Source organism: Notamacropus eugenii, chromosome 1 (assembly GCF_028372415.1).
Source record: "Notamacropus eugenii isolate mMacEug1 chromosome 1, mMacEug1.pri_v2, whole genome shotgun sequence".
In the NCBI taxonomy this organism is placed as follows: Eukaryota; Metazoa; Chordata; class Mammalia; order Diprotodontia; family Macropodidae; genus Notamacropus; species Notamacropus eugenii.
This window is the reverse complement of record NC_092872.1, coordinates 240,561,289-240,588,776: the sequence shown is the minus strand read 5'-3', so window position 1 is coordinate 240,588,776 and position 27,488 is coordinate 240,561,289. Positions and strand designations below refer to the sequence as shown.

General features: G+C 44.8%; 1 protein-coding gene across 1 annotated transcript; it reads right to left on the bottom strand.

The window, feature by feature from the left end:
• Positions 1-12,060: 12,060 nt before the first annotated feature.
• On the bottom strand, positions 12,061-26,158 carry LOC140524728 (taste receptor cell protein 1-like). Its single transcript, XM_072639472.1, has 11 exons — positions 26,093-26,158; positions 22,530-22,687; positions 21,365-21,495; positions 19,767-19,837; positions 18,829-18,968; positions 16,613-16,737; positions 16,459-16,517; positions 15,967-16,112; positions 13,684-13,799; positions 13,147-13,236; positions 12,061-12,303 (listed from the first exon to the last, which is right to left on the bottom strand). The coding sequence occupies exons 2-11, from the start codon at positions 22,621-22,623 to the stop codon at positions 12,277-12,279; spliced, it is 999 nt and encodes a 332-aa protein (XP_072495573.1). The 5' UTR covers positions 22,624-22,687; positions 26,093-26,158; the 3' UTR covers positions 12,061-12,276.
• Between the last annotated feature and the right edge of the window lie 1,330 nt (positions 26,159-27,488).

The window sequence follows — 27,488 nt, the reverse complement described above, 5'->3', positions numbered from 1 at the left end:
GCTGCCTTTGATACATAGGGGCTGTATAAATTGGCCAACTCACTTAACTTCTCAGGGCCCCCGCCTCTCCTTCCCTTTGCAAAAAAGACTAAGGAATACAGTAAGGCCTGCTCTGCACTGGTACCAAGAGTTTCTTTGTTGGGAGGTCCCCATTCCAATGAAATCACACATCCAGTCAAAATAAGTAGACTGAGGTATTCATTGCCCCATTCATTTACTCTAACCTCTGTCCTGAATATTGAGGATGGGGAAAGGAGAAGAACACAAAGGAATGTTAGGTAGAAATAGAGAGTTACCATGGTTTGGGGAACCCCTGAGCCCAACAAAGCTTGATCACCCCAATAAGGAAACCACACAAGAACCCAGAACTAGACAAATGTTCAAGAGTTTTTAGAAAAGGCATGCTGCATACAGCCCAACCCTATGCTGAGCCTGGAAGAAGATACCCAGTTCCTAAATAACCATGTCCACCCTTTGTCTAGCCAGGACCAAGCTACATACCCTGGCTCAAGTACTTTCCAAAGTACTGCTTCCTCTCTTCTCTGTGACTTTTGACACCTCTGTCACATCCTTTTTTGAACACATTACTGCCTTCTCTTGGGATAATAAGCTAAAGAGAATTGGGCAAACACCTGGAGTCTCCCACCTCTAATATTCTGTCTACTTTTTCCTTGTACAAGTTATTCTCACTTAGATAGCTTCTATCAGCTTTCAATGGGCAGAGACTTCCTTTGCCTACTTAGAGGTCAGTGTGAAAAAGCCTAGCTGCCTATGGGCAGCTAGGCTGGTGCAGTGGATAGAGCAACAAGCCTGGGGTCTGGAAGATTCTTCTTCCTGAGTTCAAATTCAACCTCAGACACTCAGTAGCTGTGTGACTCTGGGCAAGTCACCTAACCCTGTTTGCCTCAGTTTGCTCATCCGTAAAATGAACTGGAGAAGGAAATGGTAAACCATTCTGGTATCTCCTCCAAGACTGAACAATTTTTTCCTTCTGCCCTTTCCCATGGTTGAGGAAGGCTGATGGATGGGAGACCTAGTATTTGGGGAAGGGGGAGGGCTGGAAGGAGAATGGAGAAATGTGCCCACAAAGACAAGCATATTACAGCATAAAAAGAACCATAGCCCAAAGTCTCAGAGGTCAGAATGGTGAGGATGGAGCTTGGAGCTGGGGGAGCTGGATTTGAATCTCAGCTTTGTTGCTTATTACCTGTACCTTAGAGTCTCCATTTGTAAAAATGAGGGGGAGGACAATCAATGACCTTCACAGTCCCAGCTATAGATCTGTGATACTATGTTCCAAGGTGCCTTGTTTGCCTTTATTTTTGAATTTTAAATTTTTTCCCTGTAAATGGCCAACTACGTAGAAATTTGTATATGAGGGCAGAAAGCCCTAGTAGGGCAGTGAGATGCTCCCAGCCCTGAGCATTGGCTGGCAGCCAAGAAGATTGTGAGGGCAAGGCTGAGCCAGAGTTCAAAGGACAGAGGAGGGGCTCATTGAGCGATGATGTGATATAACTGTATGTCAACTCATCCTTAAAAAAGAAACAACTTTCTTCTTCTCCCTTCCCCATCCTCAACATTCAGGACAGAGGTCAGAGTAAATCTCCTGTAGGAACCTAAGTTTTCTATAGAATCCTGTCTTGGCTTTTCACACTGACCTCTAAATAGGCAAAGGAGGTCTCTTTGCCTGTTGAAAGGTGAAAGGTTAAAGCTCCAAAGTTCAGAGCTGACTATAGTTCAGATGTCCTAAGATTCTGGGTCCAGTGCTCCTACCATCAGACCATCAGGTAGAATAGAAAGAACACTGAACTCGGCATTGGAAACTCTGGGTTTGAATCCCAGCACTGTTTCCACTATGTCACTTCAGAGAAGTCATTTCAAAACTCTCAGCCTCAGTTTCCTCATCTGTATAATGAGAATGTTGGACTCGATGTCTCAGGTCCCTTCAAACTCTGAATTTAGGGTCCCTCTAGAGGGAAGATGTGAAGGCTTGAGATTGTGCTGCCTTGAAAAGGCAGGAGAAAAGATTAAAGGATGTTTTTGATGCTACCTGGGCCCCAAGATGCCTAGGACTTAGGAATTAGATCAGGCTAAGGATGCTAAGAGCTCCCAGCTATCGCTAGATGTCACCCAAGAGCCAAGGACCAAAGTCAGAGCTTCATGGACAACCACTCCCGTCCAGGAAAACTTTTCTGGAGCACAGAATGTGGTTCTTGTCCAGGCTTGCGGAAGCAGAGGGCCTATCTGTCCCTAAGCTTTCCCATGACCAGTTTGAGTTGGACCTATAGCAAAGTCCTCTTCTCCAGACATGCTCTGTCAAACTGCCTAAATCTTCACTAGGGGAAGAAAAATCCTGATTAAAAAGTCTCTAGGCCTTTCCTATCACCGTGAAGTAGGTTTCAAGCTCTCCCAGCATCACCTTTGAAGGTTCAGAAATTGAGTGTATAATGGGGGCAGCAGGATGGCTGCTAAAGAGAGGGAGGGCAGAGCAGACTAAGACTGGAATGTGGAAGATGCTCTCCCCATTAGACAACCCCAGGGGTGGGGGGCAGGGAGGGAAGAGAGAGGAGAGAGAGAACAAGAGCGAGCACAAATGAGCAAGCTGGCTTTATTCAGGTTTCTCTCTAATGTAGGGATTACCCCACAAACCCTTTCCCTCAGCCCCACCAGCGATTCTTCCACTGAAGACGTTTTAACATCAGGGGCTAAAGAGAACTTCTGGTTGGCTTATACTCCCTTTGTTTACTGAAAATCAGCCTTGTTCCAGTTTTGCTCTCAAGATAGAGGTTCCAGTTCCTCTGTATAGCCAAAAAACCTTGTATATGTTGGCCTTTTGTTTGCTTTTAACCAAGACCTAACCTTACAGGAGAGTCTATAGTAAAACTCCCAGCAGGGGTGTAGTGAGGGAAAGATATGCCCCCAAAAGTGACCTCATCTTTTCTTCCTTCAGGGAGAGCCAAGGCAAGTTGTTGGTAGGGGGAGAGGCCTACATCCACAGCCAGACTTGGACAGTTGTCCCCTACGTCTTACAAGCCCTGACTGGTCTGGCCAACCAGTCAGTGGATCTGAGTTCACTCACTGTGGCAGGTTGGTGTCTTTCTTTCCCTTCCTTTTCTACCTCCTCTTTGAGGCCTGGCCCTACAGATCTGGGCAGTCCCCAGGTTCAGCTGCTAATGTGTGCCTTTGTCCTCTTCCCTCCAGGGTCCCACTTGGATCTGCAGCTATTGCCCATTTCCTTCTTTGTCACCAACGGGAATTTTGAGAAATCTTGGCCCAAGCCCCTGTCCCTTGAGCATCAGGCTCTCTTCAAAGAACTGGCTAGTGTGGTGGCTGAGGATTACCTGGCTTTAGAAGGGGATGGGCAGTTGGTGGGAAAGGACTCTAACCTCACATGGACCTAGTACCCTCCTACGAAGTGACCCCTCCTGAAGGGTCTCCTCTCTCTCTACCCAACCTGGATAAAGTCAGAGAAGTTTTTACTCTCAAACCTGGCTGTAGCTTGTGTTTACTCCAGAGGTGGAGTATTCACGCATTCTCTCCAGGCATTCAATATAGTGGACCCTTAGAAGCCAGAGCCTAATGAAATGGCTTTGCAGGAATCAGAGTAGGGAGGAGACTGGGTCCAAACCTTAAGATTCTTAGTAGGAGTCAGTCTAGTGATCTCTACCCCAAACAGACCAGGTCCCAGGGAGAATCCCAGAGTCTTAGATTCCTGGTTGTTTGAACATATTTTTTTGTTTCACAAATTCCTCCCCCCTTCCTTAAAGAAGACCTCTCTCTCACTGAGAATAGTAATACCCCATTTATTACATCCTGGGGAAAGAGATATCTTCTTGCCCTTCCCCCAGAGCCACTCACTGGTAGCATTATGGGAGGTTTTGAGGCTCCATGCTAGCAAGCCCCTGGGGAGGGGAAGTATTCTTTCTCTAGCCTACCTGTTCTCTTCATATCACTTTCCCCTGCCCTCCCAAGGTGAAATGTGCTCTGAGTAGTTACAGAAACCTACTGCAGGTGACAATACAGGACTGCCTGTGAGTATATGGTAGAGGGAAGCTCTTGGGGTCCACGTTCAGGCACTCACTCTCCCCCACTCACTCTCCCCCACCCACACATGGCTTCTTGCATGCCTGAGCTCCATCTCTGCTGGTAAGGGTACTTGTTGTGTTCATCCTTTGTTTTCAAAGAGGACCATGACATCAGAGAAATGATGACATGACTCGCACTTGACTTTGTTTTGAGGGAGGGAAGACTGTGCAAGGTCACCAGCCACACTTTCTCCTCCTGAGCCATCTGGATGCAGTGACCAGATATTCATCAGGATGACTGGAGATGGCCCAGGATGCAATGGGAGACCTTGACCTTTTAGGATAAGGCCTTTTCAGGTACTCACTTAAAGTGAGGTAATGCCCATTCGGTGAATAGACCTCTTTAAAAGTAGTCATGGGTATGGCCCCTTTAATAGAAAAGAAAAAAAATAGACAAAACACACTGGGAGGGGCAGGACCAAGTGGGAGAGCATTCAGATTCTTAGAGATGAAGTTAGGGGAGTTACTGGAAGAAACAGAAAGCAAAACTGTACTAGTGGGAAACCTCAACTGCTTCCTCTCTGAACTGGATAAATCTAGTTGCAAAATAAAAAAGAAAGAGTTAAGCAGGTGAATTAAACCTTAGAAAAGTTAGATATGATAGACCTCTATAGAAAATTAAATCGGGGTAGAAAGGAATAAACCTTTTTCTCAGTGGTACATGGCACTATGCAAACACTGACCACATACTGGGGTCCCCAGAATCCAATGTAGCAAGGCAGAAATATTTTTCAGAATATGATATAACAAAAATTACACGTAATAGCTGGCCATGGAAAGACAAAACAAAATTTAATTGGAAACCAAATGATCTGTCCTAAACAATAAATGGGTCAAACAACCAATCACAGAAACAATCATTCACTTCATCCAAGAGAATGACAATAACAAGACAACATACCAAAACTTATGGGATGCAGTCAAAACAGTTCTTAGGGGAAACTTTATATCTCTAAATGCTTACATGAATAAAATACAGAAAGAGGAGATGAATGAATTGGGCATAGAACTAAAAGAAAAAAAAGCTAGAAAAGCATGTAATTAAAAATCCCAATTAAATATCAAATTAGAAATTCTGAAAAATCAAGGAAAGATTAATGAAATGGAAATTAAGAAAACTATTGAACTAATAAATAAAACTCAGAACTGGTTTCATGAAAAAATAAAACAGATAATTCTTGGTTAATTTGATTTAAAAAAAGAAAAAAGGTAAGGATGCAGCAGAAGAGGGAAGATGTGGTCTCCCCTTCCAGTCTTATTAGGAAATTGAGACTGTCTTTCCTATCAGACATTTAGTTATTAAAATCCAGAACTCTTTTGTGTATTTAGTCTAGGGAGGGGGTGGGGGCATGGAAGAATGAAAACTCATAGAAAAGGTAAGGCCTCAGACTGAGATCAAGAGACTCCGTGAGATTTTGATGGGTATTCTAGATGGAAGGCAGTAAGTAGAGATGACAAGCTATTCTAACCCGCCTCACCTCCAATCCCTTCCTAGGAATGATTCCTCTATCTGTCTGGGAGTGTTCCTGTTCCAGGCCCCAGGGCCCAAGCCCCAAAGTCTCTTGCAGACCCTGATGAAAGCAGTGGACTCAAATGGCCACCTAGCTGGTTCCCAATTCCAAGTGGACCCCAGATCCTTCTTCATTGCAGGTACCTTTTCTGGGTGTGGCTGGCTCAGACAGGGAGAGGAGTGGAATCTAAGCCCCAAAGTGGTCTCGGACTGGGGCAGGCTTGAACCGCTATCCCCGGGGTCCTTTGATATAAAGTCTTACAAATTGCTTCTCAGGCCCCAGCCCCCACATTTGGGCTGATTCTCTTCCTATCAACTCCTCTATCTTCCACTCTTAGGGATTAGCCCCTCCTTTTTCTCTTGGGCATCTGCTTCTGCTTTGCTGCTATGAGTTGAATGTCTTGGCTAAGACATTTTTTTTTTAAGACTTGGGCCTTATTGTCCACTCACCCAGCTGGCTAGCCATCCTTTCACTTCAGCAGCTTTCCTGCTCTATTCTCCTTGTTCCTTTTCCAACTTGTACATTTCTGGTTCTCCGTCCATTCTTAATAACTATCTCTCACAATAAAACCTCATAAATTGGCTTATTCAACTTCCCCATCCTTCATCTCATTAGGTCCCACAGCACCTCCAAGGTAGACCTTAGGAATTCATTCCCTCAAATCTCTAAGTCCCTCTTGTGTAAAGGGATCCATTTTAAAGGAGAAAACAGGCTAGAGAATACAAGCTGAGATTCAGACCCAACAAGTTGGCATGATGGTAAGGGCACTAGACAAGGAAAAGATCTAGGTGCTAGATTTGGCTCTGTCAATGACACAATCTGAGACCTTGGCTGTTTCAGCCTTGATTTTTCCTTCTATAAAATAGGGATGTCACCTTCCTGGCCTCTTCACAGGCAGTATGAATTCCAAGGTCAGAGCCTTAAATAGATTTTGCCCCAAATGCAATGTTTGTGTGGAAGAAATAATGTTTCTTCTCTGCGGGTATCCAGTGACCACCCATGTCCCCTCTGTGTTCTGTTGGCCCATCCTTCTTCAGGATTGGGAGAGCAGGGCAAAAGTGGCCTTGGGAGAAGGAGCAGAAATGGGGTTGCCCTTCCTAGGGTCTACCTTTTCTCTATGCTCCCCTCCCTTCTTTAAAATCCCTTTCTCCTGCTTCTTTCCCCCATATTCTAGTTCTTAACAAGCTCAGCCCTGGTCCTCCCAGTCTCCATGTTCCTCTGCTCTCCCTTTCCACTAGCCCCTCTATAATCTTCCTCTAGCTTCCTCAACCTAGCTCTCTCCCTCTCACATTTCCCCCATCTTCTGGTGCTCCCTGAAACCTAGCTTTCTCCTGAAGATGTTATGTCTTCTGCCACCCTCTCTAAGGTTGAGCTATCCATCAAACACTCTTGCACATACTCACTCTTGCTGACTCTCTCTCACACTTTCTCTCTCTCTTGCACTCTCTCTTTCACACACTTTCATATTACCTGAAACACAGGGACAAGAGTAAGATTTCACATTATCCAGATACCCTGCTGTCAAATATCAGAGCTTCTGCTGCCATCAATCAGCAACCACCTCTGCTCCTTTCAAGTCCACATAATCCTGTCCAGGTCACTTGACAAATTCCTGGTCCTTATTTCTCTACCTCAGTCTTCTCTACCTCAATGCCAAAACCTCTCTAAACAGGCTGGCCTCCAGCAGGCCTCAGTCACTCATTAGGACAGAAGTTCTGGAGCCCCTCCTCCCCTGCTCAGTTCAGCTGCAGTAGACCAAGCTCCTTGAGGTCAGAAGCTGTCTCCTCTCTCCTCTGTATGCCCAGGACTTAGCATAGAGCCTGAGATGCAAGAAGTACTTCTCGCCTGAGAGTGACTAACTGAACTCATCCAAAATGCTAGAATGGTTTGCCCAAGGACAGAGCCAGGATTAGTAAATCAGAGAAAGACCCTAGGACGAGTCAGTCTTCTGCCCTCCAGTTCTGCAGATCCCATAATTCCAAAATGCCCTCACACCATCTCGACATTTCCACAAATATTCGGGACAACTTCCTTCTCCCTGAACTTCAGACTGTAACCTTCTCCCATCCCTCCTTCCATTGCAGGAGCCTGAAAGAAGGCTTGGCTTAGCCGCAAAAGGCCTCAGTGGAGGTTTTTAGGCACCATAGCACATTAATATGGGGAAGAGGATTTTTCAGCAACTTTCCCATCATGTCATACACAGCAGCCTGTGTGTAAAGGGAGGAGATATAGGGGAGCTGCTGTGGGATGTTCAGGTTCTTAAAGGCTCCCAAGGATCGGCGGGTATCTGGCCTTCGGGACAAGTCTTTTCCCCAGAATTTACCAGTTAGGTGGCACAGTAGATAGTATTGGACTTGGAGTCAGGAAGACCTGAGTTCAAATCCTTCCCTAGACATTTACTAGCTATGCAATCCTAGGAAAGTTCCTTAACCTCTCAACCTCAGTTTCCTCTTCTGTAAATGGTATGATTATAGCACCTACTTCATGGATTGTTGTGAGAAACAAATGAGACGATGGAGGTAAAGCATTTTACAAAATTTCAATTTCTAAGAAATGTTGTTATCATTATAATCATCATCATCATCATCCCCCTCCCCCAAGCAGGGATTAAAGGGGCCAAAGAGTGGCTAGCTTACAACATGGGGTATGGGCTGTGTGTTCCAGAAGAAAACCTGGAGTTTTCCCCTGAAACCAAGACTGCATCCAGCGTTTCTGTGACGATCATCATAATATCCCTCCTGAGTGTCTTCATAGCTTTCTTCTTGACATTCCAGGTAAGGGGGTGGGGAGAAATCCCCTCAAACTCAGGAATAAAGTCCATTCCCTGTGCCCTAGGGAGAGTCCCTTCTCCTTTTTGGCTGGGAGTTATCTCATCCTATAAAATGAGAAGTCTTTAAAAGGAGGGATGGCCTGCCTTCAGGAGATGTAATAGCTCTCTTCTCATCAGAGACATTTCAGTGGAGACTGAGTAGCCAGACTAGAAAATGGATTCTTCTTTGGGAATGTGTTGGACCAGAGGGCCTCCAATGGGCCTCCTGATTCTAGATTAGCTCAAAGGAGGGTCAGCTGCCTAGCTGCACAAAGGACACCAGAAATATGTCCCCTTACAATCCTCCTCCTCCAGTGTCCATGGTTCCAATAGCTGGTCAAACTGAGAGGAAGATCCTGTGGAGATGGGGCAGCAAATAGATAGATGAAGAGGAGACTAGAACTTGGAATTCTCGAAATTTCTGGACCAGAAGTCCATCTTTCTCTAGGAATCACACTGTCTGCCTGTGGTTGGTCGGATCACCCTCAACCCATCTCTAACCTTTCTCCCTTTCTGTAGTGTATAAGGTGCAGGCTGCTTCGTTATTGGCACCATGACATGTTCTCACTTCCTCAAACCCACTGGACAGATAGGGAGATGTTTGAGTTGGAGAACCTGTATGAGTACTCTGGTCAACAGGAAGGAAGCCCAACTTTAAGGATGGACAACCAAGACTTCCAAGGTGCATTGGAAAAGGTGAGTCTTAGCTTGGGGGAGCCATATGGTAATTGCTTCCCATAGAAGGCTCCAGATGTGCCCAGTGTTTCAGCCATCTCAAATATGCTTGGCAGAAACTGGTTTGGGCAGCCATTGTGCATGGAGGTGGAGGGAGAAGATGTGTCGGATGATGAAAAAAATTGGGAGCTAGACCTTGGGATCTAGGCCCAACTTTGCCACTCATGGGTTGTGATCTTTGGGCAATTCATATCTGTTCTCTAGGCCCTCACTTTCCCTGTGTGTAAAAATAGGGCATCAGACTAGATAAGTCCTAAAGCCTCTCCTAGCTCATGTCTTCTGAAATGAAGAAGTGGAGAAGAGGGAATAAGGCAGCTGTCCAGCCTTGCCCATAACCTACAGGGAGGGGCACCCCTCTTCTGCAGATTTTATGGTCATTGTAAAAATAAACATGCATTAGGCAAATTTCTGGGGCACCAAAAAGAAAGAATCTTTTCCACCCCCACCTCTCAACCCTGCTGCCATCAGTCTTTTTCTTTCTTCCCCCTTGTGTCTACCTGGTTGAAAACTCTCATCTAATCCTTCAGTCTTGGAACTTTCCCTTCTGATCTCATTTCCCTCCTATCTCCTCAGGACTCTGGAAGCAGCAGCTAAGAGATCCCCTTTCTTATACCAGGACTGCTGAAGTAATGAGCAGCCTAGGCCAGATCTTGTCCTGCCTTGACCAAGGAGAAGGGTTGGGAGTCCTATTGTTTTAGGCCAGGATGCAATCCCTTATTTATTCTCCCCCTCCCACCATGTTTCCCCCATCAACCACGTGTCTCTACTCAGCCCTTAGAGTTAGGTGTGGACCTGATTTCTCCTTGGGCCAGCTGCTGTCCCCATCAGAACACTGGAGCATGCCATCTTGGCTTTGTTTTGTGTGTGTGTGTGTAGTTTGTTTTTGTTTTAAAGATTGTTTCATACTTGGGGATTTTTTTTCAAAAAGGAAATTATTGTGAATCATATCCCGTTTGTCTGGATGCTTAAATTAAAAGCAATTTTTTAAACATCTGAGCTAATGTCTAAATTTCCTCTTTGGTTTATGTTCTCCTTTCCTCCATCATTTGACACAGGATTCGGGGTGTCCTCACTGCTACCCAAAGACTTGGGACTCCATTACTGACCCCTGCTCAGTCTTCTCCAATCTCTTTGCCTGAGCCTGACCCTCAGCTCATGGCCAACTAACCCCAATAGGAGTTCTGAAGCTACTGTACTCCAGAGGAAGGGGGAATCTCACCTTGTTACAACTGTCATTGTCCCTCTCATGTTCCATTCATCCATTAAGTAGGTGACAAGCATGAGCCTGGAATTCAGACCGGGTCCCCTGACGACCAGAACTATCCTCAGACTTCAGCTGAATATCATAGATTTAAAGCTGGAAAGAACCTCAGAGGCCAGCTAGAGAAACCCCCTCATGTTAACAAAAGAGGAAACTGAGGTTCAGAGGTAAAGCTGGCTCACTTAAGGTCTCACAGCTAGTGAGTGACTGCTGGGATTCCAATTCAGCTTCCAGAAACCAGTCAGCATCCTGGCCATTGTACTATACAGAGCTAGTGTTCCCTCCTTTGTGAAAAAAGGGGTTACACTAGGACTCTTGGGGACTTGATCTGAAGACCTCTCCTCCTCCTCCTCCTCCTCATTTTCCATTCCTGACCCTCGCCACCCTTCTCTAAGGCCTTCCCTCAAGACCACCATTTTAAGAAGACCATGCTTCACCTCACTCTCATTTGGATTCTCTTTACCTGCCTCCTTGGATCCACATGAGCACCCTTTCCCTCCCCACCCCCATCACCAACTCCTCTAGATGTGTTGTCTTTCCCTATTACAAGGTAAGGCCCTAGGAGAGGAAGGCTGTGTTTGCCCCAGTGTTTAGCACAGTGCCTGACCTGTGGTAAAACAATCAATGCTTTCTTTCTTTGTCCTAGAATGTAGATAGGGCTGGCCTTTGGCAATGATATGCTAAGGGAGATCCTCATCAGAAAGCTAGCTATGGTCCTGTGAGCAAGGAATCATTTTATCAAAGGATCTGGGAGAGGGAAACTCTGAGAGAGGGAGAGGGGTGGGACTTGGTGGGGAGTAGCCTTTGGCAGACACCTCCTGTCTCCCAAGATTCAGGTCAGCAACCTGCCCCATCCGTACAGAGAACAACAGGAACGTGGGTGTTGTAGGGAACTGGGCCTAGGGAGTCCAAATGCCTAAGCCTGGCCTTTGACAGCTTTCACAAGGTCACCTGCATCTCCCTTTCCCCCACCTGTTATCCCCAGAGGCAATCCTCTTCTCTAGCCAAGTTGGTTTTCTGTTTCCCCTTGCTCAGAGGGTTTTCCGGGCCCTCCTGTATGGGGAGGGTAGCTTCAAACCCTGAACACCTGCTGATAAGAAATTGATCCCAGTGTCCCTTTGCCTCTAGTTTTTCTGGGGTAGGTGAGGGCTGACACGAATCCAGGGGTGATGGGTGATCACTGAAGACCACAGGCTCTCAAAGGGCAGAGGGATGGTAGGGAGCAGGGCAAAGTTGAAATGGTCCTGGGTAAGAGATAGGGGCTCTGATCCCAGGGAGAAGTTCTATGATTGTAGAAGGAACTTCAGGCTACTCAACCACTTGGAATAATAGGAAGGGGATTTCAAGCCCCCTCCCCCAAAAAAAGAACCATGTATGGAGCCTTATCCCCTCATTAGAGTCTTTCCTCTGGGTTACACTACACCAGAAGGCCCTTGTGAAAAGTAGAACCACCACCTGAAAAGGGTGATACTTAAACTTTGAGATATCTCCCCTTGGTTTATGAAAAGAGTTCCCTGAAGCATGAGCAGAGATATGAAGAGAGGGGGGTTGGATCTGGGGTGGAGACGAATCAGTCTGAACCCCCGAATGCTGCCTGGAAAGTGGCCTTAGTGGCCCAGAAGAAGCTTGGCCACTCATCATATCTCCAATTCTGTCCAGTCAAGTTCAGCCAAGGTTTTATGGGACCAGTACTGGAAGGGACTGACCCTGATCAGAGAAGGGGGCAAGACTCAAACCTCCCATCACACTTCAGCCTCAAGTGCTCCCACCCCAATTCCTTTTTCATTTTGGGAGGATAGCTGTGACTCCAGATGGCTGGAAGGAGGCACATCTTCCTCAGGCTGTCTGGAGGGGATCTCTCCTCCTGGCAGTACATCAGTGTTTGAGGCCATAGGAGTGCATCTGTGAGGGTGGAAGGAGAAGCCTGGGTTAGATAAGCTTCTGGGGAGAGGGTCAGGGCCCCCAGTGTTTCTGCTTAGAGGCCACACTCCTAACTTTACAGTCTTTCTTTACTGTCCCACAAAAATGCTCTCCCCCTAGAAGTTCATGGACTTCTCCCTGGAAGTACCTGCCATCCTCTGTAGCCTCTCCTTCTGATTGACTGGTTCTTTCCAGAACCTCCCTTTTAAGGATGATGCCCTCCAAGCCTGTATCCTAAGCAATCAGTTACTAACATTTCAGTATGAATTGGTTCATCAGAGCCTTTCAAAATAGCCCTCCAGAGGCTATGAGGGAAGTTAGGCTATCTGGATGGGAGCCCTGCTCTATGACTTTGGGCTACTCCTTTCCCTTCCGCCTGTAAAAGAGGACTAATTATACTTGTATCTCCTCCTTACAGAGAAAACTTAAAGTGCCAAAGATGTCATAATTAACTAGTATTAACAGGGAGGCTCACAGAGAGCAGAGGTCTGCATAAAAGGGCCCTAGCATGGGGTCTAATACCAAGACCTGGCAGATGAGCCTGCAGCTGGTCCATAACATTTAGTAAGGGCCCACTATGTGTCAAGCACTATGTTAAGTGCTAGGGATACAAAGAAAAGCAAAAGACAGTTCCTGCTCTTGAGGAGCTCCCAGCCTCACAGGGTAGACACTAGATGGGCCAAGATGGGGACCCTGAGCCAGATTTCAAGACCACTCGATTTGGCTGTGGGCTTTTCTTTGCTGGCCTCCCTATCCCCCAGACTCATCCCAGTCCCAGGCCCTCTGTCTACAGCAGAAAGGGAGGAGGGGGCATTCCAGGCCTACCGTATATTCGGACGAAGTGACCTGGCGGCTATACCCAGGCTTCCGGACACACAGGCCAGTCATTTCACTGCAGATGCTTGTCTTAAATGCCTGGAGCAGGAGGAGAGGCATGTGTGTGTCTGTAAGTGACTGAATCTGGCCTCTGTCCCCACTAAGGATCCAACCAGACCTGGCTCGCAGTCTTCTCAATATTCCCCAGCCCTGCTGCCCACAGGATCATGAATTTAAAGCTGGGAGGAGCATGGGAAGCCTTCACACCAAATCCTCTCATTTTACAGATGAAGTAACTGAGACTCTGAGAGGTTAATTGTCTAAGGTCACACAGATAATAAGTGGATGAGTTGGGATTTAAAGCCAAGTCTCTCTGTTCAGAGCTTTTCTCTCTACACCAGGATATCATCCCTCCTCTAGCATCTCAAAAGTCTGGGTCATGGTCATGGGTTCAGACAACCATACAACACCCTTAGTTCAGGCTATGGTGTTCATGGGCATAGTGGACTCCAGGGTCACACCATCCCAGGAAGCAAGCCCACTCACCAGGACAAGAAACAGGGGAACAAGCAGGAGGAACAGGAGACCCAGGACAATCATGGCCACAGTGTAAGGAGGGAAGGAGACCTCAGGCAGCTCTAAGGGCCTAGAACTTGGCAAGTCTAGAACAGAAAGAGAAAAGACCATGGCTAGGCAGGGAATCCCTCAGTGCCTGGCACAGCAACACACACATATTAAGCACCTGATAAAGGTGTATTGATTGACTGGTACAAAGAGCAAATACAGACCTTCCCCTCCCATTCTGGCCCAGGAGAGAAGGCATATGCAAAGCTAAGACATGAGGCTTCAGAAGAATCCATGCTCCTTATAAAGTGTACAAGCAATAGGAGTTATCAGAAGAGGGAACCATCACTGAGAGCTGGGGACATTCTGTTTGCTGAAGGATGTAGGATCTGAGCTGGACTTTGAAGGATGGATGAGGTTTGGAAGAGATTGGAACATTCCCTCTCTTTTCATAGCCTCTCAGCATTCTTCCCGTACCAGCATTTCCTCCCTCCATTTCACCTTCTGCACATCTGGCAAATTAATATTCTTATAATACAGGTTGACAGTGCCACTCACCTGAGAATCTGTAGTGGCTCCCTATTACCTCTGAGGAAAAGAAATACAGTCTCACCAGTTTGCCAAGTAATGCCTTTTGCAATCTGGTTCCAGTCTACCAGCTCAAGTTCATTTCCCCTTCATGTACTGTACTCTATATTTTAGCCCAGTAAGATGCCTTACTAACTATCCCCTAAATCAGGGATTTAATTCTGTCTCTACTTTCTTACCTCCAGTTCTTGGAACCTTTAGCTTCCTTTAAGACCCAGTTTAGATGTCACCTCCTACAGGAAGCCTTTTCTGACTCCACCACCATTTCCTCCTAAAATGACTCCTGAATTCACTTTTCAGTATATATGATGTATCATACCAGTGAAACAGAAGTACCCTGAGGGCAGGGACTACTTCAATTTTATCTTCATGTTCCCAGGGCTTAGCAAAGTGCCTTTAACATAGTAGGAGCTTAGTAATTTTTTTCTTAATTGAATTTCAACCTGGATAATAATGGAAGTGAAGGTCAGAAGGTCTGGCTTGTGGATAAGTAAGAAGAGAAGAGGGTGGAAGGTCTGGGATAGAAAAGACCTCAGAATGGTCTTCAGTGCCATCATGGAGACTTAGAATGAAACTGATGAGCACCTGGGGAGATCTTTGAGGGTTTTAAGGAGTGAGTAGTGACTGGCCATCCCTCCTCACCTGTGCCCCTTGGGATCTCAGGAGTCCTTCAAAATTCTGCTCCACTGCCACCTTATTTTCCTGATTCCCCAGCTGCTAGCACCACCCTCCCCTAATTTACATCTAATTTGCATGTATTTTACATATATTTAAGTACATGTGATCTCCCTACTCAAATATAAGCTCCTTGAAGGCAAGGACAGCTTCATTTTTTTTAATGCTAAGCTCTTAGCCCAGCACCTGGCATATTGTGGGTACTGTATAAATGCTTATTCTCGTTCCCTTTCCATTCCCCAGCATATAGCGGGTGCTTAATACATACCTGCTGATTGATTAATCTAGATTCTCAGTCCACTGAGTGGACAGATTTGTGATTGATTATAAGATTGGATATCGATGCTGAAAAGGGGCCTCAGAACTATTGTACACCCTTGTGAGGCTATAGATCTGGGATTTCTCTCTTGAGGAGTCAGAAGATAGGCTATGTTGGGGAAAGGCAGGATTGTTATAAGGATGGACAGGCAGATTGAAGAGGCTAAAAAAGAGGGAGTCAGACATACAGAGGGACCCATACAGAGGAGACTGACCAAGGTGCCAAAAGTCATATCAGTTATCCCAGAGGTATGGAGTTCTCCATCTCTAGAAGTCTTGAAGAGAAGATTTGGGGACCACTTAATGAGGATATTCCCAGGGGTACGATGGGGGACTGAACAATGACTCAATCCTGAGAGGATATGCACAGGGTTACCTATTGTTACCCTACTCTGAAGTAGTGAACAATTTGAGAAGTAACTATGGAAGGAGGCTATGAGGGGATTTCTACTTAGGTAAAGGTTGAACTCAGTGACTTCTGCCAATGCTCCAAGTTGATGGAGAACCAAAGAGATGGATGGAAGAGACAAAAGTCATCTGATGTAAGGATAGAGAAGAGGGAGAGAGAGACAGAGACACAGAGACACAGAGACAGAGACACAGAGAGCTGGGCAAACGGATCCAGGAAACAGACTGGGAAGAAGTAGAGGGAAATAAGTCTGGGCCATGTGAGGGAGCACTGACCAAGGCTGGGGCCAGCCACCTCCACATGGAGGCCTTCAGCATCCTTGAGGGTTCTCAGCCTGTGGGACACCCACTCTTGGACATCAGCCTCTGAAGGTCCAGGACTGAAGTAGGTGGGCCTCACTCTGGCCATCACTGGGCTGAGCCTGTGGAAAGAAGAGAATCCAGAATGGTGGAAGGGGTGGGATGCAGAGGGCAAAGCAGGCCAGCTTGGCTCAGACTGTCTGAATCCTCTAGCTTAGGAAGCATCCCCTGCTCCCAATGTGTCAATGTGTCCAGCCCCTTATATCCCCCATCTCTATTCTTAGAGAAATCTGAGATTCAAAGGCTTGTGCCTGAAGGTTCAGGGTCAGAGGTAGCCTAAGGGGGTAACCCTCTAGTTGCCTGACCCTTCAGAATCAAGTTTCTAGACCCCTGAGTCTCCCTGGGGATGGTCCTTGGTAAGTAAAAAGAAGTGGAGAAAGGAATGGGGGGAGCAGTTCAGATACTCACAGGAATTCTTCCACAATGACTTCCACAAAGTTCTGGGTGGGCTTGAGGATGACAGTAAGCTGGGACACAGGAGGAGGGATTGTGGGTCACAGCCTTCACCTTGCCTCTCCCTTTCCCCCCACCCCTCTCCTATTTCTTAATAACATAGACTCACCCCACGGGTCAGCTTCCCCCGTAGTTCCTGAGACTCCCTACTCGCCTTGTCCTTCAATGCCTCAGTGAATGGCTGGTTGGGGATCCGAAGCCACAAGTTGTATACAGTCAGCTCTGCCTTCTCCTCTGAACAGTGAAGAAGGGATGGAAAGTCAACCCTAGGAAGTGATGGAGAGGATTTCCCATCCCATCCAAAAACTTCCTTTGGGCAAACAGGCACAGTGGATAGAGCACTGTGGTACTTGGGATCAAGTGCCCTGCTTTCAGATCCTGCCTCAGACACTTACTAGCTGTGCGATCATGGGCAAGTCATTAATCTTTCTAGGCTTCAGTTTCCTCATTTATAACATGGGGATAATAATATTTACATCACCTACACTGTATAGTTGTGAAGAAAGTGCACTCCTTAAAGAGCTACAAAATGAGAATTATGAAGATTTGGGAGGGGGAGTTGGTCCCTCATCAATTAATCCTCCTCCCCCAGGCCAATTGATTTATTTGTAAAAAAAAAAAAAAAAAAGTAGTGGGCAGGTAACAGAAGGGTTAATTTGTTAAATGAAATACAAAATATGACTAGTATGGAAATACGTTTTGCATGACTGCACATGTTCAATCTATATCAAAGTGTTTGTCTTCTCAAAGAGGAGGAGGGAAGGGAGGGAAGGAGAGAATTTGGAACTCAAAATAAAATCAGCGATAAAAATTAAAAATAAATAAAGTGCCAAGATCTGTCCATTCCTCTAACCCCTTTACACTGCAAGAAGTTTTCCTTGATGGAATTGGAGGGCAGTTCTCCACTGGCTAGCTGAAGATGGGCTTCACCTCTGTAACCTTCAGAAACCCAGCTTGCCTACCTTGGACACATTCAAGGCAAGAAAGCTTTGTGAAGTATGAACCCTGGCCATGGTGGATAGCCTCCTACAAAGCAAAAACCTTCAAAAAGATCACTCTCTACTTTTTCCACTTATGCCTTTACCAAAGGGCATTGGGGGTGGGGAAAGGAAGAGACATAGCTTCTTGCTCCTTCATACTCTTTCAGTAGGAAATAACACTGCCACCAGGAACTGGATCCAGAGAGAGAAAACAGAGACTCCTTGAAGGTAGCTCCAAGGAATGTCACCCCTGGTAGCAGAGAGGAGAACCAACTATAGATAAAAGAAAAAACTAATCCTGGCAGCCAGGAGTCAAAGTGCAGAGAAGAGGCCCAGGGAGTTTAGCTGAGCAACCTGCTCTGTAGACTCTACACCCAGGGATGAGAAAGGGAAAGGACCTTTGAACTCCATACATGTCCCCTATGTGCTTGCTTCACTATCAACATATCTAAGTTTGTACCCAGTCTTTCCACTACTCTACATGAATTCCCCAGATTTATAAAGGAAAGGATTCATAGCTATTTTCTTACCACGTTACATCAGTAAACGTCTTTGTTTTGAGATAAGTATGTCTATTGGCTGACTGTTGAAGAGAAAAGCACCGATGGAAGCTCAGGAGCTATTGTTTTAAGAGTGGGATGATACAGAGTAACTTTGCCTTTGGATGGTAGTCATTCCTTTGGGGGATCCAAACTATAAGCTGTAGGGGAGAGATAGCTCCTGGAGGGAGCAGCAGTGGGCTGAGTTCTGAATGCATGACCCTTGTGACCAAGCCACCTGGCTCAGGAAAGGGTGTCCTTCCCTGGCTCCTCTTATCCAAAGATTGTAATGGACCTTAGCTTGGGACAAGATAACCCCGGTATGTTTTGGGCCCATCATACTTTCTGGAACAAGGAGTTCTAAACCTGGCTCTGCTGAATAAATAACCCTTGCCTTTCCTCCCTAGTTGCAGTGTTAGGATGGGGACATAAAAGCTTTGTGAAAAGGATAATGCTATACAAATATAAAGGGTTATTGTTATTTTTACAAATTTCTACAACCTTAATTTAGACAGACACCATATGTGTATAGCAAGAGTTTCTCCCTCAAAGGAGCTCAATTCAGTTGACAATGTAACATCTTCTCTTCTGAAGCGAGACAAGGGTTATCATACTTATGTCTACAGAAGAGGAAAATTGAGGATTAGAAAGCTAAAGTGACTGGCCCCAGTCAAGGGCAGAGTGAAAAAGGGACCTCAATTTTTCAAACATCTAGACCCCTAGCCCATATCACAACAGTGCTATCCAATGAGGGTACTCCCCCTTCTTACGCAGAAAGGTAACTGATAGATCAAGAATGGACTCACCATTGACTGAGATGCTAGATTTCTGGATTTGGGTATCTGTCACCTCACGGGCAAGACGGTCAGCCAGGCCTCGAAGATCAGCAGGGACAGGGACATTGAACTTGTACACAATGGTGACACCCACCCACTGGTCTTCATTGCTGGGAGAGCAGAAGGAGAATACTCAAGAACTGGGCAGATGTGACCAGGGTCCAAACTTTGGGGGTTTCAAAGGTGACTGGACTCATTCCCAGAAGATGGGACAGAGTTTCTAGTGGCTTGGTCCCCCTTTATTTCCAATCCCACTGCCATCCAAGACCAGACCCAATTTTCCAGAACAATATGACGCACCTGTCAATTTCTACAATAACATTAGCATTGTAAAGACAACTTTGGAAGACTAAAGAATGCTGATCTCTGCAATGACCAACCAGGATTCCACCATTACATGATGGAGCACACCCAAGATCATACAGTAAGGAGGCCCAAAGCTGCAACGAGCCTAACCCCCTGTTTTCTTTGATTTTAATCAGCTCTATTGCCCTGATCCCTTTGAGTGGGGTGATCAGGGCAGTGGAAAGAACTTTGAACTAGGAAAGTCAGGATACCCAGGCTTTGGTTTATTTCAGCTCTGTCACTAACTCATTGTAACCATCAATAAGCCATTTCTTCTCTTGGGCCTCAGTTTCCTGCTCTGGAAAGTGAGGGGTTTGGATGAGATAGCTCTTAACTACTTTGTATCATGAACTCCTTTGGCAGTCTGATGAAGACCTATGAACTTTTTTTCAGAATAATATTTTTAAATGCACAAAATAAAATAGGATTATAACGAAAACCAATAAAATTGAAATACAGTTATCAAAAATATTTTAAAACAAGTTCACAGACCCTAGGTCTTGAAAGCATTCAGTAAATAGGAGGAACTCTCAGCTTGAAGGGAAATGGAGGGTTGTACCTACCTGAAAAGGATTAGAGGCTGCTCGGGCTCCTGGGGATGCATCCCATAAAATCCCAACACCACTGGGGTCACCTGCAGAAAATCACAAGAAGGGTTACCATGGATGGGTCAAATCCAGTCAATAGCCTTTCTCCATTTAGTCAATCAACATTTAATAAGTGCCTACTATGTGCCAGGCACTGTGTTAAGTGCTAGGGACACAGAAAGAGGCAAAGGACAGTTCCTATCCTCAAGGAGCTCACAATCTAAAGCCCTCCCAGGGTAGATCTCTAGCTCTGCCCTAAAGCTCAAGGAGTATTGCAGGTCTTCCTTCCTTAGTCTAACATATATCTGCTACTACCTCAGGACCTGAGTTCAAATGCAGCCTCAGACCCTTACTAGATGCGTGACCCTGGGCAAGTCATTTAACATCTGTCTGCCTTGGTTTTTTAATCTGTAAAATGGAGTTATTAATAGCATCTGTATCCCAGGGTTGTTGTGAGGATCAAATAAGATAATTTTTGTAAAGCACTTTGCAAACCTTAAAACACTATCTATGCACATGCTGACTGTTGCAATGATGATGATGTGCCTGTTTTTGAATAGGTTCCCACCCAACAACATACAAGATTATCAACTGGATTAGGGGGAGTAAACCTGAGTTCCCTAGTTGGATGTCTTATAGTCAAAAGATTTTAGAGACAGAAGGGATCTCAGAGATCACCTGGTCCAACTCTCTCATTGTACAAGTAAAGAAAGAGGAAGTAGCTTATCTAAGGACACACAACAATAAGGAAGAATCAGGAGTTGAACTCAGATTCGTTGACTCCAAAACTCATGTTCTTTTCCCTATACCATGCTGCTCTTGGACAATCCACTTAACCTTTCTGAGAAGTTTCCCCAACTGCTCTGATTACCTCACAGGCATGCAGTGAGGACCAAATGTAATAACGATATTTCCCACCTCAGAGCTTTTCTAGCACTTGGCATTTCCAGGTTGGTATTGGTACCTAGTAGTCACTTCATAAATGGTTATTGGATGGATGGATGGATGAATGGATGGATGGATGAGTACATGTCTTGTCTTCCCAGCTAAACTGAATGCTCCTTAGGGGCAAGCATTCTGTCCCCATCTCTTTTCCTCTTTCTCCTCCTTCCAATACTTTGCAGGAGGACCACATACACACACACACACACACACACACACACACAGGAGAGGGTCAATAAATATGTATTGATCCACATTGACTATTTTAAACGCTTTGAAGACAAATGTGAGGAATTATCATCTGAGAGGGCTACAGAAAGCTTAGGCAAAGAGGGGCAGTCAAATAAAGACTGATGCAGAATGGGAATGGGGGGGGCAATGTGATAGAGCAGTTGTGACATAAGAAACAAAGAGCTATCCCCACGCATCACCTCCTTAATGGGACAATGGGGCTTATGTCTCCCTCCCCAGGACAGGGTCTCCTATGATTCTTCCTTTCTGTGACACTCTCCCTCACCCCCCACCATCCCAAGCCCAGGGCTCTAGCACTGACCAAGTACAATACTAACTCTGCAACTTTAGTGAGTTTACTTCTGTGGACAATGCAGAGGCTTGAAGGAAAACAGACTCACCAGTCCTGTAGTCCATCCTTTCAGGGTAGTGTAGATATCAGACCCAGGTCTCAGGAGTGAGGGCACAAAGGGTTCCATGATGGTGAGGGAGACATGGACAATTAGAGAGGTCAGGGTAGTTAGTGTGGAAGCTAGAGACAGATTGGAAAAGGGTAGGGAGAGAGACAGTAAGTATTCCAAGGCTCCTAACCAACCACAAGCATGACCTCACGATCCCTGAGATAAATCAGGGCCACAGGGAAAGTGAATAGAAGCTTCCTCTGTCTCAATTGCCTTCAGCTTGTACCTTCTTGAGTAGATCCATATTATCTTGGTCCTGTATTTCTTGCTCCTCATACATTCTCTTCCAAGAATCCTCACCATATTGATCCACACCACTACCTAATCTGCCAATACTATCTCTGGGCCCTCCTTTCAACAGCACTTTTTAGAATTCTGCAATGACCTATATCAGATAAATCCAAGTTTTTCCTGTCTTGTTTGCAGTTATATTATTTGACCAGTTCTCACTATTCCTTATTCTGGAGGTCTTCCCATTTCTCAGTACTGGGAATCACTGGGATATAGCCCTAGCAGTCCCCACAGTCATTAGTTGCTTTCCAGTCTTTATATAATGTACATGGTCTATTATATGTAGTATAGGTATACATATATGTATAGGTATACATGCCATAAAATTGGGTACAGTCTTACCTATTCATGGGGGTCTAGGAAGGCTGAAAGGTGGCAAGGTCAGTCTACAAACTCCTGGAGGAGACCAGGAAGGGGGATCCAAACTCATTACCCCAATCCCAGAGGGGCCTTTTGGAACTGGAAGGAAGTAATTTGAAGACCAATTTCAAATTGTCCAGTTTTTCCCAATTGGAGTCAGCATATGGGACTCATTCTCCAAATCAGGGGAATTACTAGAATCCAAAAGATTTTGGAAAACTCCTTAGAAAATTGTTCCCTAATGGTGCAACTGAAAAGAGCTAAGAGTATGTCAGAACTGGAATGGTTCAGTGAGGATAGCATCTGGGAGAATGGCCAGGGCTTCCCTTAATGCCCTCATTAGAATGGGATGGGAGTTTGAAGGAACACAAAGCTGGTACAAGTGAGGGAGCACCATTGCTGCTGCTCTTATGAAAATCAGTGTGCCTCTGCCCCCAGAAGTCTTGGAACTTACCTTCACATTGGATGCTGTTCTCAGCTAGAGAGAGGTTACCCAGCATCATCCCCAGTCCCTTTGCTTCCCGATACAAGACCCAGACAATATCCATGGGAGAAGGGGCTTGAGTATTATTTCCAAATACAAGGGTTGTGTTCACTACCACTGAGTCCAGCCTGAGGACAAGGATTCAACATATTTATCAATTACTTGGATAAAGGTATAACCAACAAATTTATCAAACCTACCAATGCCACAGGTGACACAACAGATAGAGCACCAGACCCAGATCCAGAAAGACTCATTTTCCTGAGTTCAAATCTGACCTCAGACACTTGCTAGCTTTGTGCCACTGGACAAGCATCTTAACTCTGTTTGACTCAGTTTCCTCATCTGTAAGATGAGCTAGAGAAGGAAATGGCCAACCACTCCAGTATTTTTGCCAAGAAAACCTCAAATGGGGTCACAGAGAGTCAGACACAAATGAAAGAACTGAACAACAACAAAAAGATGGCACAAAGCTAGGAGGGAGAGTTAACACAATGGATGAAGGAATCAGAAACCAAAATTAACAGTACAGGCTAGAGTACTGAATGGAAAGCAATGAGATGACATCAAATAGGGATTTTTTGTTTGTTTATGAACTAGTATTTGTTTTCTTTCCCTCCTAACTCCCCCTACAATGGAAAAATCCCCTCGAACAAACATGCAGAGTCAAGCAAAACAAGCTATATCCAAAATGTGTCTCATTCTGCATATTAAGTAAATCCAGTAAATGTAAAGTTTCACCTTTATATTCAGAAAACCAGCTATACAAGTAAAAAATGGGGGAAGTATGGCCTAATCCCAGCTCAGTGAAAAGATCTGAGTATTTTGTGGGCCATAAGCTCCTTATGAGCCGAGAGAGTGATATAATTGGTTTTTTTTAATGATTTATTAGATCCCAGGTCACCAACCTGGTGATCCCATATTGGGAGGTCAGAGTTCTGCTTTAATCCCCTCTGGTCAGACTATAACTGCTCCAACCCCAGGCACTACATTTTAAGAACCCTGACAAGTTGGAGCATATCCAGAGAACTAGGTGGTGAGGAGTCTAGAAACCATATAAGGAATAATTGAGGAAAGTGGGAATGTTCAAGATGATGAAGTGAACTAAAGGTAGAGGTGGGAGGTGGGGAGATTTGGGCTGTTTTCAGTGAGGGACTGAACATACTCTATGTGGTTCTAGAAGGCAGAAGTGCGACCAATGACTAGAAATTAGAGGCAGATTTCAGATTAACATAAAAAAGAAACTTCAAACAATTCTAGCTGTTCAACAGTGGGACAGTTTGCTGTGGATGGTAATGAGCTTCCCATCACTGGAGGGGATTAAGCGGAAGCTGACTGAGCTCTGGTGTTACATTAGATGACCTCTGAGGTCGCTTCCACTCTGAGATTTTATGGTTTTGTGATTCTAGGATCATAACTCACAGTCTTGACCCTCCCAAGGAAACACCGACCATCTCTCTTCTCCAATAGGGGCTGATTTACGGGACATACCAGAAGAGATATGGTTTTGTGGTTGTTGTATCTGACTTTTCGTGACCCCATTTCAGGTTTTCTCAGCAAAGATACTTGAATGGTTTGCCGTTTCCTTCTGCAGGTCATTTTACAGATGAGGAAACTGAGGCAAGCAGAGTTAAGTGATTTACCCAGGCAACACACAGCTGGTAAGTGTCAGAGGCCAGATTTGAAGTCAGGAAGATGATGTCTTCTTGACTCCAGGCCCAGCAGTCTATCTACTGTAACACTCCTCACTGAGCGCTCCAGCCCATGCTGTCTCTGTCAGCACCTAGAGTATGATCCACAGGCCAGCTCTTAACTTCACTGGTTTCTCACTGTTTTGTGTATATGATTTATACCGTTCAGACTAGCTGGTCTCCTTCTTCTCTTGTCTTTTCTCCAAGGTTTAGATCAGGCACATGGTCAGGTTGGAGACAAGTGGGATTCAGTAAAGATTTCTTGACTCAGAGCTTGGGTAGCTTTGGTGCTGTCCCAGGTGCTGAGCTGAGTGACTATAGACACAGTGCCTACCTTCTGGAGATTTACAAATCTGGTTTAAATGAATATATTCTTTTCCCAGTTCCTTCTTATCTCTTACTGCAAGGGGTCTTAAATTGGTTGGAGCAAAGAATCCTAGTGATTCTTATTCTCTCTCTCTCTCTCTCTCTCTCTCTTACTCTCTCTCTCTTACTCTCTCTCTCTCTCTCTCTCTCTCTCTCTCACACACACACACACACACACACACACACACACACACACAGAATTATATACGGTTAGAGCTACACAAGATCTTAGAGATCTTCTAGTCTGGAAGGTCCACAGCTAGATTTCAAAAAGTCTATGAATTTGGATGGAGAAATTTCATCTTTATTCCAATATTACTGGTTTCTTTTACAACTCTATATATTTTATTTTATGTATTTAAAAACATTATTCTGGGCAGGGTTTCATAGACTTCACCAGATTGCCAAAGGAGATCATTACACACACACACAAACACACACATACACATACACACACATGTTAAGAACCCCTAGTCTAGTTCAGCCCCTTCATTTTACATTGGAAAGAAATGAAATTCAAAGGAAGACAGTGACTTGCCCAAGATCACACAGTTGGTCTCTGGAAGAACCAGGACTCAAAACTATGTCTCAAGCTGCTTCTACTGGGTATGGCAAAGGAAGGTTGGTGAGGAGAGAAAGAAGGGGCACAGAGGCAGAGGAATAATTCTGGCCTTGAAAATATTTTGTAAAATAATTCTACTCTCCCATCTGTGGCTAAGGAAAAAGCTAATCCCTATTCCAAAACCATACCTGATGACAACTACATGAAGAGGGAAGAGGGTTAAAAGTATAGTCCTGTTCCATGAAGACTTCTTTAATATTCCCAGATCTCTTCTGACATCATAGGACCTTTTATTGCTTTTATGCACTGATCATTCTAACTTATAATACAGGGTGTTCCAGAAGTGTTTGTGAAGTTTTAAGCTTTGCACCCAGATTTTTAGAGCTCCCTGCATCATAAGTTAGAATGATCAGTGCATAAAAGGAATACTAGGTACTCTGAAGTCAGAAAATATTAAAGCTTAAAACTACACTGACTTTTGGAATATCCTATGTAGTTGTATATGTTATTGTCTTATTTTTCTCACTAAATTAAACTGTTTGAGGGCAAGAATCTCATTTTAATTATCTTTGTATCTTTCCCACTGGACAGAATTTTCTCTCTCTACATAGTATAAATGAATGAATGAAAGAGCATTTATTAAACCACTTACCATATTCCCTACACTGTGCTAGATACTGAGGATAGACATTCAAAAACAAAAATAGCCCCTGTCCTCAAGGACCTTACATTCTAATGGAGGAAACAGCACATATAGGGGAATAGTAGGCATAGAGGTGTTTTGGTCCATGAAATCCATAGAGATGGTAAATACAATCAGAGGGAAATCAATTTACAGTAGATACTTAATCATTTTTTAATGATCTGAAAGTGGAGTTGGAGGCAGGGAGAAGAGAGAGGGAATCATCACTTACCCAAAACCATTGACCTCCACTCGATCAAAGCTGGAGAAAACTCTTTGGTAGATGGGAGTCAGCTGGAAAGGACAAACAAAAACAACCTGATGTGACCTGCCTCCCACCAGTTCAGGGCTCCCAAGAGCAGTCACTGTGCCTGCCAAATGAGAAAAATAATCACTGGCATTTATGTAGTGTTAGCCAGCTAATTATCTCATTTGATCCTCATAAGGGTGCAGTCATACATGTATTATTATCAACTCCATTTTATAGATAAAGAAACTGAGGCTCAGAGGAAGTGGCTTGCCCAAGGTCCCACAGTGAGTTTGTGGTAGAAGTGGGACTGGAATCCAGGTGTCCTGACTCCAAGACTTATCTTCATTCAATGACCTTATCATTCTCCCATAAAATCTGGGTTTAAAACAACAACCTAGTTACACACACACACACACACACACACACACACACACACACACACACACACCCCAACACCAAATTACCCTCTCACCTAAAATAGACAGATTTTTAAAGCCTCCTGACTGGGGGGGTTGTATGTATGTGTGTGTGCGTGCACACATGTGTGTGCACGCATACACATGTGCATATGTGTGAGCACATGTTTGTGTATGTGAGTACATTTGTCATTATTTATATTTGCCTGGATTTACAAATTCATAAATGTAGGTAACTCCTGGCATGGAGCTGTCCTCCACCAAAGTAGATCAGCAACTTCTTGGTAACTCATTAGAGATTTCCTTGGGAGCATTGTGAGAACAAGTGACTTGCCGCCCATGGTCACACAGCGTGTATGAGATAGGATTTTAACTCATCATCCTGACTCTAAGGCCTGTCCCTATCCACTCTATCCACTATTTTTTCTGCCTCTGTCCCAACATCTCTCACAGTGTAGTCTACGCAGAGTTGTACTGGAATCAAGGCCTTTGTTGGACACATCTTATTATAGCTCTGTGGCATGGACAGACAATTCTCCAACCCTGAGTCACAGAGGAGGTGCTGACAGTTAAGGGGAGTTTCCATAATTCATCCTTAGACAAATCCCTAAGATTTTAGGTAGATTGCAAACTGGGTCTATATTGTTGGAGTGAATTCATTTCCTTGACTTAGGTATACATACAGATGCAGATGAATCCTCTCTCCATTTGGGTGGCATGTGTAAACAACAAACGAGGTCTAGAGCAGGAAAAATCCCAGTACTACAGTGAACAAAGGAAACCTAAAATGAGTTTGCTTTCCCCTCTTCGGTATTTAGGTAGAGTCCATGGGCCACATGTGGCTCAGAACACTCCCAAGTATGGACTGCATCAGATTCAATTGCAAAGGAGAAATATTAACAAAACAAATAAAATACAATAACACAGATAATATTAATATGCCATTTTCTAAGTCAATGTGA

Coding starts and splice junctions, on each gene's coding strand:
- LOC140524728 (XM_072639472.1), bottom strand. CDS start 22,623: ATGGATATTGTCTGGGTCTTGTATCGGGAAGCAAAGGGACTGGGGATG. Junction 13,800..15,966: donor GGTGGCTGGCCCCAGCCTTG/GTCAGTGCTCCC, acceptor TTTCTGTTCTAG/ACTTGCCAAGTTCTAGGCCC. Junction 12,304..13,146: donor TCACTTCGTCCGAATATACG/GTAGGCCTGGAA, acceptor CCACCCTCACAG/ATGCACTCCTATGGCCTCAA.